At 46.3% G+C, this 13,952-nt stretch overlaps 1 protein-coding gene across 1 annotated transcript in view; it reads right to left on the minus strand.

The window, feature by feature from the left end:
• Positions 1-13,952, minus strand: part of LOC115782780 (nucleolar protein 4-like) — a 139,992-nt gene that overhangs the window by 103,656 nt on the left and 22,384 nt on the right. The window contains exons 2-3 of the mRNA XM_030733194.1: positions 4,810-4,962; positions 1,495-1,606 (exon numbers count right to left, since the gene is read on the minus strand). Of these exons, the coding sequence (XP_030589054.1) occupies positions 1,495-1,606; positions 4,810-4,962 (265 nt within the window). The remainder of the gene's footprint in view (positions 1-1,494; positions 1,607-4,809; positions 4,963-13,952) is intronic.

The following is a 13,952-nucleotide window of genomic DNA, read 5'->3' on the forward strand; positions in this document are numbered from 1 at the left end:
AGCTGCACCCCTGCCAGGCAGGAAGGCAATTAGCTGCTTTCCCTCTCTGAGCAGCATCCAACGACAGACATGCTCTGTGTGTGTGTGTGTGTGTTATCCACAGTGTTTCCTCAGAGGAACGGTCGGACGCTCACAGCAAACACACGACCATCGCAGAGAAAAACTTTCTGGGCTGAAATGTTTTCAATAAAAAGCTTTGAAGGCATCAGTCTGAGTCTCCTCTCCATGAACCCTGACAGGACTCCATCCTCCTCCTCCTCAGCCCCCCCCCCCTCCCGCCAACTGTGGAAAATGAGCTCATTTCCAGGGCCATTTTCCTTGTTAAAAGCCATTAATTAGGCTAATTGAAGAGAGAGACGGGACTGTCCAATGACTCGTCTTTAATGAGGGATGAGGAGATGGAAGAAGGGAAAAGTGGGGGGAAGACAGAGGGTGGAGGGAGGGATGCTGCGATGGGACAGGAAGCTGGGAGCAGTGAGACAGATGGTGGGAGGCTGGAGGGACGAAGAGTAAAGAAGAGGGATGGAGAGAGGCCTTCATGACGGGGGCACGACTGTGTGGTTAAGATGGTGAGGAATAAGGAGGACATAAAGGGATGTGAGCCACAGCAGGAACACCACCTGAGCAGGCAGGTTCAATGATCGGATCTTTGTGTGTGATGCTGTTCCCGCTGCAGCCTCCACAGCGGCCCTTTTCTAACCTTCACATTTAGTATCTGTTTTATTCTCTTGAAGTGTGTCACTCTGGCTGTTAATGTCACGCACTGGGATGTAACTGGGATGTAACTGGGCTGCTGTTCTGCTGGCACAGTGACCACACAGCTCTTGAATCTTTAGTTGCTGTGCTGCATTGTTGCATCTACTTCTTCATCCACAGCAGAGGAAAGTATTTGTTTATATTACAGTTATTACAGAAGCATAAGGTCTGCTTCATCAGACAGCTCGAGGATGGAGGAGCTCAGCTTCATCTCTGTTCTCTGAACATAAAGTCTGACAGTGTCATGATTTTTCCCCACATGTTTTTAAGTGTTTGCACATGAATGCTGAGAATACTGTCCAACCAGGCTGCTTTAACTCTGTCTGCTGCTCCCGTCTCCCTGTTTGCATTAAACTGGCTTTGGAGGGAGATGAAACGCTCCCTGCAGGCACGGAGCGCTGTGAGGAAGGACGAGGGGAACATCTGAAAGTGTTTGTTTTTATGTGTTTGTCGGGCGGCTGCAGAGATGTGTGAGCGGCTCCTCATCAGCGTGACTGACGGGTGGGGTGGGGCCACAGATTTGCATTTTCAAGCTTTTAAAACAAATTAACCACCCACTCCCCACCCCCACCCGAGGACAGACCTGTGTAATGTTATCACAGGGCTGTAAGACGCTGTGGGTGGATCATCAGACGCCCTCTCCTGCCCGTCGGGGGTCCCAACATGAACCTTCACTGAGGGTAATTCAGCCCATCACCCCGTGTTTGTTCTCCTAACCTGAGCGCTGTCAGTTCGTACCTTTGCAGTCCTGTCCGGTGGTGCTGATGTGCATCCTCTTCTGACACTCGCCACAGCTCATCAGGAATCGAGTCACCGCCTCTCTGGGCAGGAAGGCGTACGTTTCTGCTATCTGACAGAGAAACAGAGAGGAAGAGGGAGTTCAGCCTGAAAAACAAAGGCAGCACCTTAAACTCCTGTTAAAATGAAGGCCGGCAGAAAAGGTTTTTCTTTTCTGAGTGTGAAATTCAACCCAATGAATATTTCACTTGTAATTGCAGACTAGCTCCAACAGGTGGCGCCTCCATCCCTGCTTTCAGCTTGGCGTCTTTCTGAATCGTGATTGGAAAGAGGCGGTGCTGGAGTTATAATAATGTTTCATAGAAACACTACAGAAACATTTAAATAATCAGCGGCTGCGTTGAAACATTTTGCACTTTGGTAACTAACTGGTCGCCCAGACGTGCAACACCATCAACATCCGACATTAACTGCAAAGCAACTGCACAGGTTGCCTGATGAGAGGCAACCTGTCTCCAAACAACTGCCGTCACTCTCCGACAGATTGCCAACATGCTGCAATCACTCTGTCTGCATCACGTGTCTTTGCAGCAGGGGGCGGAGTCAGCTGGCTGCCAGCTCGCTGTATTCTGGTTAGATTTAGCTCTAAAAACGAGGTTGCTGAGCGTCCATGTCGCTCTCTGCAGTTAAATCGCCGTATGTGTGGAGAAATTTCTGATTTAAATCTGTGAGGTTCTGGCTGGACTGTGGCTGCAGGTAAAGGCGACAGATTTGCAGGTTTCACTAATTTATCGCCGTTAATCAGCGAATTACCACAGCAACGAAATTACAAATTCAGCGCAGCCAGTCGCAGTTGTTCTGCTGGAGTTCTGTGCTCTCCAGAGTCAAATATGTCAAATTCTTTTTTTTATATTTCTCCTTAACTGAAAAAAATTTCTTGTTAATTTCTTCAGTTTTTCTCTGACAGGTCAATCATACAGTAGCCAGTAAGTGTGTGGTTTCACAGTCAGATCCGCCCCTCACTCATCAAGATGTGGGGGGGGGGGGACTCACTTATTTGCAGGTAAATCAAACTTGAGGTGATGCTGCACCACAGAGGAGCACTCACAGTCATCAGGCATCCTTTTATTTTCATCTTTAAAATAAAAATGTGAACATAATGTTTGCATTTGATTATTGAACCAAAAATAACTCGTCGGCATAGACGCATAGACTGGCGCTTTCAAAAGAATAAAAAACAAAAGAAAAACTTGAACTGCACGATGATGCCGAGGGCACGAGGTCTGTAACTGTGTGGGAGTATTTGTTCTAAATCAAACATTGATTCAGGAAAAGGAGCACAAAAGACGAGAGGAGGAGGAGGAGGAGGAGGACAGGAATTATGGCTGGATGGGGGTTGCTGTGCAGTGTGTGTGTGTGTGTGTGTGTGTGTGTGTGTGTGCGCGCGTGTGTGTGTGTGCTCTGTTTCAGCTTCTCTGCCGACGTCCTGTCTCTGTGGAAGCTGCACTGCTGCGGACTCACCAAAAGAGGGCAGTGTCAGCAGCTGAGACGGCTCATGTGCAGACATATTTCTGCTGTTCCTCCAGCAGCAGCAGACTCAGTGCAGGTTTCAGGTATTCAGCAGTAATAAAAGGAACAGGAATAAAAAACTGGAACAGGAATCCTGAGTGGGAATGCTGCTGATGAGGTCACACACTGTGAAACGGGTCTGGGTTGAGGTGCAGGATCATCAGTGACATCACAAAGTCAGGTCACACACTGCAGTGCACGCTCATCATCTGATCCACGGGACGAGGATTACTCAGTTCTTTCCTTCAGTTTAACATTGATCGATTATTGGCTGTTTCAAATGTCCACAATATGAATTATTAATCATTCATCCTCTGCTTCCAGCTGCTCCGTTTGAACAGGATCCTCAGCGATCGCGTTCGTCTTCAGTCCAGATTTAATTACTGCTGTTAGTGTCATATTTGCTGTATTTCAACTCTTCATCCAGTACGCTAAGATACCCATTTATGTCTCAGCCACTCCAGGTAACACTCACAGGTGGCTGCAAGGACCCAAAAACTCTGCTGGGGTCACGTTTTCAAAAAGCCCATCAGGCAGGATGGTGCACTATGTTCTACCATGTTCTCTCCTGTGGTCCTTCAGAGGTCATGTAGTTATGCTGGCTCAGGATTCAGAGGCTTCAGAGCGGGTTGTCAGCTGTTCTGAAGGTCAGTGGTTCAATTTCCAGCTCCTGCATCCATGTGCTGAAGTGTCATTGAGCCAGATACTGAACCCCAAACCCCCCCGATCCATCCACTGTGTGTGTGTGTGTGTGTGTGTGTGTGTGGGGTGGGGGCTTTGAATGCAGCTCAGAAGCTTTTTTAGGGGAGAGCACAAAGCACAGGAGAGGGCAGAGCACAGAGAGCACCACCTGACCGGATGGACCTTCATTACAGGAGCGTAGCGTACAGTTCCATCAGTTACTCAGTGGTGCAGCGGCTGCCTCACAGTAAGAAGGTTCTGGGTTTGAACCTGTCCAAAGACCCGCTCGTCACCCGCCCGCAGCGCGTGCCAGCACGAGTGAACCAAGCTGGGGAAAGCTCGCTGTATCCGTGCCATCAGAGGGGTCAAAGGGTAATCGACCTGCTCAGCGATGTGCAGCTGCAGCGGCTCACTGACTCAATCATCTTTAATTTGAAACGAAGGAGCTCGGTCGAAGCGTCTGAGTTTGAACTTTGACCTCTGAGACTTATCCAGTGGTTCTGCAGGCAGACAGCTGTTTGCTAGCAAACATCTGGAAAAGTCCAGGTGCTGATGGCAGCCTTGAGTTTGACAGCGGGTCAAACATGTGAATTCACCTGCAGTTAATGTGGTCGTCATCGTTTCCACAGGTTTAACCTTCACTTTCTGCTCGCAGGTGCTCACACACCTGGAATCAGTGTAACGTCTCTTTTTTCCATCCAGTCCCTCCACAGACCCTCAGGAGGCTGCAGAGGTGCACCCAGTTTGGGAATCACTGGTTTCAATCATTTTTTTCACTGGTTTTTGAATTCTGCGTCTGCCGGCTCAGTATCTGAAACCGAAACCAGACTGTTAGAGGCAGAAACCACCGGGTCTCTCCTGAGACGCTCAAAGAGGAATGAAGCCCAAAAGAAGAGGAAGAGAGACAGAGAGAGGACCTCGGGTTAAGCAACAGACAGCACAAGTTGTGAAAGAGAGAAACACCCAGCGGGGCAGAGGTCGGAGGTGGCGTGAGACGGAGGAATGGCTGAAAACAGAATGAAGACCCACGAGACGCAGCAGAGGACAGAAAGCAAACGTGCTCACAGCTTTGTAGGTCTTCTTCTGGCCGGCGTGCTTCGGCACTTTGCCGGGGTCGCTGCTGACCTCTACGTGCATGGCGTAGATGATGTCAAAGAAATCCTCCACCACCGCCACGCGCTTCAGGGAGGGGTCGGCCCCCGCCACTCCGTCCACACACTGCAGAGAGAGAGAAAATCTGTTTATTCCTGACCTTTGATTCAAAGTTCACAGACAGACGAGAAGAGCCGAGGACAGAGCGACAGACTCCGTCCAAAGCTCTGACTGCGTCCACCTTCCACATCATTAAACATTAAAAAGGACGACAAACCAATACTTCCCATTCACAGACTTTACAATGCAGTTCAAACATGACCTCTGACCCTAGAAATCCCCCACCCTCCTGAGCAAAAATGTTACAGAGACCGAATCGATCAAAGTCGTCACTTTAAGGGGAAACGTGAAGTTTGAATATCAGAAGCAAAGGTGGAGGAAAAATCCCTACATCAAGGCCAACCATTCAAATCATCACTGAATCTACAACCAGCTGGAATCCTGGAATCGCTCCTGAATGTGAGGCTACAGCTTTAGCCTCCAACTTCAGAAGATGATTAAGATACTCAGTTTGATCTTTGATCACTCTGATTGATCTGAAGCCTGTTTCTGTCTTAAATCATGCAGATTTTAAAGGGATCCAGAATTCATCAGCTCTGATATTCAAAGCTAAAGCTAACAGCCTTCTGATTGGTAAATCACACTTTTATAGCTTTACAGGGAAAACAAATGGAAAATCAGAACATTCACGGAGCAGCTTCCTTCCTGTTCAACACGCTCATTTCCTGTGCTGTCCGTTCAGCGTCTGTATTATCCCTGCGCTCTGATCACTGAGCTGTCGCACAAACATTTCTACACCTGCTGAAGATTTATTAACAAACCTGCCAACAGATAAAGCCTCCTCTCTCCCCGCCTCACACTGAGGGCTGGGAATAATGGGAAGTCATGGGAAGCTCCTGATTTCCCACAAGGCTGTGGGAGTGGGAGGTGTGTCTGCAAAATAAAGAAGGACTGTGAAGGGAAAGTTAAAAAAAGTGTGTGTACGGGGGGACCTAAATTTCCTCCTGCTCGGCTGGAGGTTTTATCAGAGATACAAGTCACCCCTTCCTTTAAGAAATGTATTTTCTAAAACCGGGCGCAGGAGCTGTGAGTCCTTTAACCCCAAAACTGTAAAAACTGCCCAGAAGACTCAAAATTTCCTAAAAGCTGCAAATTTATGTCCAGATAAAACTTAACTGTCGCATTTATGAGAAAAACAAAAGTAAATCCTCCCGCTTCTGCTTCCCGCCTCTAACGACCATCGCCTCCAAATGAACCGAGAGCACCAACTCATCAGGAAAGAGTTCACTGAGCTCTGAGGCCCCGTGTACACCGCAGCCTTTCGGTGCATTTTGGCCCATCGTTACACAGCAGCGTTTCAAGTCCTTGAAAACGGCACAATTTGGAAACGTGTTCCAGACCGGAGCGTTTCTCCGTGTAAACAGCTAAAGTGCTATTTTTTGTAAACGGGAGGTGCTGGAACTACAGCGGTTTCAGTGTCTTGCATTTCCGTATGAACGGCGATCGTTTTTAAAACGTTTCCGTCTGAACGCGTTACTTTTCAAAAACAAAAACAGAAAAACAGCTCAGTTTCCATCAGATCGTCCTCGTGTAAACGGGGCCTGAGACCAGCAGGAGCCTCGTTTTCTCATAGCCTTCTATCCAATCAGAGTTCAGAGGAGTCGCCCCCTGCTGGGCACATGGTCAGAGCTAGCAAAAAAAATATCATTTCATGTTATGAAAATGGTGACAAATGCAACATAGCTCACTAAAAAGAGGTGATTTTTTTTTTTTAAATATAAAACCTTTACCCGGCCAGGAAGTGGACCCAGATACGCAGCATGGACTGTTTTATATCCTGGAAGAAACCGGAGTTAAACCATACAAGCAGAGGAAACCACACAAAGCCCACAAAGAAGGCCCTGGATGGTTTCTGAACCCCTCTGCTTAGAAGCAACAGTGCTAATTACTGAGCTACTGTGCTGCATTATTTATTATAAAATATCCCAAAATCCACAGAGAAGCCTTAATTTTCATGTAAGAACTGCAGCAGATCAAACCGAGGGAGCGATTCCACGCTTTGCGCAGAAAAGTAGCTGCAGTTCAGCCAGCGAAGCAGCAGAGGGCGCTCTGAGATGATCGAAATGATGGCGCTAAACTGCTAAAATAATGATTTCCAGCTGCTTCCAGACAAAAATATTTGAGTTTTCATAAATCCAGCATGGGTAACATGTCTGAGCTGAAATAAGACGGCTCTTCTCTCCTTCAGTTTTTCTCAGTTTTATGATTTTGCGTCCTGCTATCGCGTGCTGATTGGCTGGTTCAGGGTTTATGACAGGACGACCTCTCTTGATGGCGCCCGTTTCTAAACAATAACTCCGGCAGACGTTAGCGGCGTCGATAAAGCCCAGCAGAAACTCCATGTGTGCAGAAGCAGCAGCTGGCTGTGGAGGTTGTAGGTGATGCTATCAGGAGGCTGCTGCTGGCTTCATGCCCCAAACCAAAATGGAGGATGCCAGAATTATAGGACAGAGATATTTTACTACAAGAGAAATCCTCCTGAGACCCAGAAGAAAAAAGGTTTTGTTATTTAGATTTTTTTTTCATAATTTAAGTATTTAAGTTTAAAGAAACATATTGCAACAATTTTCCTTTCATAAATGTTATTTATTTAGATTTTATTAAATGTCTCTTACAGGTGACATTGGGTCTTGCTTGATATAAAAAATTTCTTTACTTAAGGTAAAATTAATAAACTTCCTTTTTTAATTTTCTAAACAGATTCATACTTTTTTAAATTCATAAACATTCAGCAAAGTTAAATTGCATTAAAAAGTGTTTACATAACTAATTACATGTCTGAAACACATCTAAACATCAAAATACTCTAACAAAACAGATTTCATTTCAAAGATTTTTGATTAAAATACATTCTCCATCATTGAGAGTGGCCTAGAGCTGGGGTCTTTGGTTATATTACACAGCAGTAATACCAGCTCATTTATGGTACAACATAAAGCAGTTTTTCTGTTTTGACACACACAAAAACATGTTACATTTGATGCACTTCACAAATGTTTTGCCTCTGCATCCCTGTCTCCTGCACCATGATGAGTGTGCTGCCTCTACCATCTTTGGCAAATGGAGCGCCCCATATTTTTTTATGTCATCATTGGGTGGGGGTTCAACATGCCTCCTCTTAGTAGTTGGAATGTAATCTCCATCTTCATCTTCATTGCTCCTCTCATCATCATCGGTCACCTTGTCAAGCTGCTGAACTAGATCCCGTGTCTGCGCAATCAGTTCTTCAGCCAGAAGCAACTTGAAATCAAAATACTGCAGCTTCTTTGTCTCTGGTTTCCCAGGTACCTGGGGGTCTGACCTATACTCAATCCAGCTGTTTGTGGCTGCCAGGTCAAAAAAATGCATGATGGTACGAATGGTCCATTTTTTTAGTGCGACTTGACATTGGGTAAAAGCTGATCATGCGGTCACACAGGTCTACCCCACCCATGTTTTTGTTGTACTCAGTAACAACAGCAGGTCTGGGCACAAGAATATGGCACCTTTCTTTAGATGACCATCTCCTGCAGATGTCCTTCAATCCCATGGACACTTGAAGCCATCAGAACCACTTTATTGTCCTGCCACTTTGTCACTGCAACCTCTGATGGTTTTCGGACAACCATTTCAGATGCACCTCTGCCTTGTTGTAGTAACTTCTTGTCATCTGACATCTTTGACTTGCACTGTGCAGGGATTCTGTTTTTCATAATTGTTCCTGTTGCCAGAAGACCATTTGTTTTTAGCATATCCAGTAGTTTGATGGAGGTAAAATACCTATCAAAGAAAAGATGTGTTCCTTTTGGAAGAGACTGTGCCATCCGAGCAACTGCATTTCCTCCCCATTCCCATCTGCAGATCAGTGAATGTTTTCTTGCCTTTGTAGACTTCAAAATCCAGCACCACACCATTGGGACTGGCAAGCACAAATACTTTTAGTCCAGTGGGATTTGGTTTTCCTGGTACAAACTGGCGAACAGGACACCGGCCTGTGAAGGGAATCATCTGCTCATCTACACAGACCAACTTTGGTCTTGGCAGATTGAGGCAACCTTGTTGCACTCTGTAGAGAAGAGGCCTCACCTTCCATAGGACATCTTCCTTTTTTTCTTCCTCAGAGACATCAAGGTCATTAGTGACTTTGAGGGACTGCCTAATCTTGAAGAATCTATTACGAGACATAGACTTAGCTATAGCAGGAACCCTTGTCTTTGCTGACCAGTACATACAAATCCTGGGGTATCTGAGACATGCCATGTACATGGAAATACCAAAGAAGGTTTTGAGCTCCTCCGGAGTGGTGTTAAGGCTGCTTCCAGAGATAAGGACCTCTCGCTGGTTTGTGTATTCTGCCATGTTTTCAAAAATGCTGTCATCTATGTACTGTTTAAAGTAATCAATTGGCCTCCAGTCTTGGTGATTGTGCCCTGCACTTTCCTGCAAGGCATCCTCCTCCACAACAGGGTTGAAACTATGTTGATGAAAAAAAGAGAGGTATAGTTTAACATAATGCATTGTATGTAATTACATATGTAATTGCCATTACAATGTTTTACATTATTGTGTCTGTGTTCTAAATTTTAAAAAGTTTAAATTCTCCTTTGCACTCACTATTACCAATAACTTCCGTGACCCTAGCTTACATGTTGCTTTTCATCCATATTGGCTGGCGGGCGTCTTCACTTTGTTCCTCTTCAGACTCCTCAAAAGCTGCTATGTCTTCCTCTGAGCTTTCGCATCCCTGCTCTACTACCTGGCCTTCCTCCTCCTCATCTCCTGACAGCTCTATGTCTGACTCTCCTTCCACAATTTTCATTAAGATTTTTTCTGCCTCACTCAGCCCTCTGCTACCTGAAGCATGAAAAGTGGTTAAGATCGCCATTAGCAAGTCCCACTGTCCCCTACAAGTGACACTGAATAAAACTTGCATTTTTACAGGGTTAAAAATATTGTACATTCCTTAAATTGCATAAACTTATGGCTAAGACTTTCATACTGATGAGGAAATATAATTTTTAGCAACATAAATAATTTTTGAAAGAAAATCAATCACTTACCTTCCCTGCTGCCATAAAATGTGGATGCAGGGATTTCTGCCATTTTGAAAAGGGAAGTACATGTGCTCACTTAGCCACACCTCCACAAATGTGACATCAGTAGAAAGCCCAGGATGTCTTCTGTACAGTACAGTGGGACTATCATAGATAGCAAATGTAATTCTTAAAATATAAGGCTGAATATCATGTCCCCCACAGAGGACAAAAATGAATTGATGGGTCTCAGGAGAAAAATGTTCCCCCTCAATGTTTACTTTTTTGTTCTGCAGCCCCACAGAGCTCCATTCATTCTGGCCAAGCCTGAGAGCGCCCCCTATGGGACAGGAAGTCCACAGAGTGGGAGCTGTAGAACTTAATCCAGTCTGAGGCTGTTTGAGTTTTCTGGCCTGGGTCCAGCTCAGTGTCAGGCTGCTCTGCACCCCCGTCTCCATTCATTCCTGGTCACTGTGGACCAGCTCAGAGCGCCCCCTGCAGCTCCCCCAGCTGAAACGCAGTGACACAGAGGAGGTTGGATGACTCTCCTCGATCAGCTCTGGCTGCACCGAAGGCCATTATGAGATAAAGGATTATTCTGAACTGTGAATCGTGCAAAGCTGCTCTAGGAGAGTCCAAGAACAAAATGTGTTTTACTGCAATCAAACACCTGTAAAAATGTTTAAAGGCTTCATTCTGGACTCTGGCCCCTATGAAACAGGAAGCCCAGCTGGAAGTTCTTGAGAAAATTCTCTGAGGTTCCTGCGGCACTAAACAATGCTAAATGAGAGCTGAGAGCTGCTGATAATTCTCTGTGGGTTACTTTACTTAACGAGCGTTTGTACGTGTGAAGGCGAACACATCGATCAGCGGAGCTTCACTGTCGACGCGCTGCAGCCGCACACAGAAACAGGAAGCGGAGACTGAGACACGCCAAAAGCATCTGATACGTCCACGGCTGCCTGGATCCACATCAGACTGATGCGACCCCACCTGGTATGATGCATGTGACATCCAGCAGGCAGCGACAGGACAGGGTGACAGGTGTGTGTGTGTGTGTGTATGTGTGTGTGTGTGTGTGTGGTCATTATTGTGAAGCAGCACATGTAGAGTGTCTAATGACGAGTGAATGAGCCAAAGCCTGTTCACACACACACACACTCACTATCTCTTGACCCATTACCTCCCCCTCCCCATCTTGGGGTACAGGTAATAAGTGTTGCTATGGTAACAACTGCAGCTTATCACAGAAGAGATGTTTCTAATGTGCACCCCCACAAACCCCTTCCACACCCACCCATCCCCAATGCCATTACAACTGCTTGGCAGAGCGAGGGGGGGTGAAAGCGGAAAAGGAAGAAAGAGAAGGAAGAGAAGGAGGATGGTGATTGGCTGCTGCTGATGGTACAGAGGAGAATAAGAGGAAAGTGGGACAAAGAGACAAAAGAATGAGGGAAGGTGGAGGAAGACCATGGTGAGGGTGGCTGTGATGATGGTTGGAGGTGAGAACAAAGTGTAATTACAGGCATGAAGCTTTAGAACAGGTCCGTTCTTTTTATGTGCACAGCTTCAGAGATTTCTACAAGTCTTCTTAAACCTCCATGACTTCAAAAATACTCCAACCCTGAAGCTGCACAGCTGCAGTTCCTCTGCCGTCCAGCAGAGGCAGCAGGGAGTCAGTCCCCATAGACTCCCATGTTAAACCTTCCCAGCAGAAATAAACATGTTTCCAGCTGATACAGAAACTGCTTTGGTCTCTGTGGATAATTCATAACAGCTGCACAGGGGTGGAGGTGTGTGTGTGTGTGTGTGTGTGTGTGTGTGTGTGTGTGTGTGTGTGTGTGTGTGTGTATGGGGGGGGGTGTAACTCACCTGTTTAACCCAGGTTAATGACATCACTCAATAACTTACTGATAAATGAGCTTCACTCAGTCTGAGTCACACATCTGTGTGTTTTCACACTCAAACCTGCTCCTCTTTACAGCACGCGAGGCTAGGGGGGGGCTCCTGGACTCACACGCACACACAAACATACACACACACAAACATACACACACAGACACACACACACACACACAGACTCACACACACACAGACACACACACACACACACAGACTCATACACACACACACACACACACACACAGACTCATACACACACACACACACACACACACACACACACACACACACACACAGACTCATACACACACACACACACACACAGACACACACAGACTCACACACACACAGACTCATACACACACACACACACACACACACACACAGACTCATACACACACACACACACACACAGAGACAGAGGTGAGGGATCGGAGACGTTTGTCCTCAGACCATGTGACAGAGAATCAGCCACTGAGCGCTCATTTATATTTGTTTCCTGGAGACTCACTTTAACCCAAAATACTCCCAGCTCTGAAGTACTCAAATATAATAACCTGCATTATGGGTGCTTAGCCAAAAAATAAGCTCAATACTGTTAAAATTACACGTATGGAGCTTAATTAAAACTAATTAATAAATAAAGGTGTCAATAAGTACAAAAAGTACAAATTCAACAAAAGTAAAAATAATTCAGACTTTAAATACAAAGAACAGAATAAAAGGCTTACAGAGTGCAGTCAAACACATTCATATAGACATACAAATATACAACACATGAAGCATGTACACTGCACATAGACACACACACACACAGACCTCCCCCACCTCTTCTCGCTGCAGTTGGAGGGCACATCACCGGCCTGGGACTCTAGCTTATGTGACAGCACACACACACACACACACACACCCGTGGCCCACATACTGTATATGAGTCTGTGTGTGTGTTGTGGGGACACCTTAAGGCACAGCACACAGGACAGCACAGCATGCATGGACACAAACAGCAGCAACCCCCCACTTCCTTCTGTCCGAGCAGGAGGTCAGACCGAAGAGAGGAGAGGGCAGGCCCACACACACACACACACACACACACACACACCACAACTATTTCAGGCGCCCCTCCTCTCTGTGGGGGTCGCCTCATTAAAGCATATCTGTTTCTTTGCTCATCAGCCGCAGACCCATGACCCACTTTCAGGTCTCTGCATGAACACACACACCGTTTCCCCTCGTTGTGTTCTTCAGGTTATTTTGCAGTGTGAGTCCACCTGATCGGTGCAGAGAAACTCGTTTTTTTATGTTTACGGCAATCAAAGCATGAAGCGGGCAGTATTTCCCACCGCAGCCTCTACAGCGCGGCATTCATGAGGCCGTGTTTACCTGCTCTTTCATTCCCACCAACACTCACTGTGTGCTTTAAATCCCACCTGCATTAAAAAGCAGCTGAAAATAGTCCCACACACAGTTTAGCTTTTCTCTGTTTGCGTCGATGAAGCGAAGAGTCCGGTCTGAGCAGAGTTTCCTCAGAGTGCTCCACACTTTCTGAAGGTCAAACTTTTTATTTGGACATTTTCCTGTTTTTTCACTTATTTTCAGTCCATCCTGCCTTTTGAAGCCTGATGGCTGCAGCGCTGTGGTACTTTTACTCTGAAGGAGAAGGGTCTGTGTTTCCTGTTTGTGTCGCACTTTCACAGTTACACTAACGCTCAGAGAGTTGTTAGCAAGTGATTGCAGACGAGTCTGCGTCCTCCGTGTAATCTGCTGCCAACCACAGTGACCGGGGGATCGCTGTGAGTCACAAACCTGTTAAACACTGAATGTGAGCGAGCAGTCAGGAGGCTGTGTGACATCACACGAGGACCCTGAATACAGAGCATTTCCACTCTGAGCGGTTAAAGCCCGTTTTAGCCACATTCACACACTCGCACTCCGAGCCGGGGGATCAAACCATCGGCCTTCAGACTGGTGGATGACCGCTTTACCTCCTGCACGGGGGTGTTCCTGCGGGGTGTTTAAGGGCCGTGAGTGTCATTAACTACAACAGTTTTCTGGATGCTTCACAGTAACATAATTAGGTTA

Source organism: Archocentrus centrarchus, chromosome 7 (assembly GCF_007364275.1).
Source record: "Archocentrus centrarchus isolate MPI-CPG fArcCen1 chromosome 7, fArcCen1, whole genome shotgun sequence".
Lineage (NCBI taxonomy): Eukaryota > Metazoa > Chordata > Actinopteri > Cichliformes > Cichlidae > Archocentrus > Archocentrus centrarchus.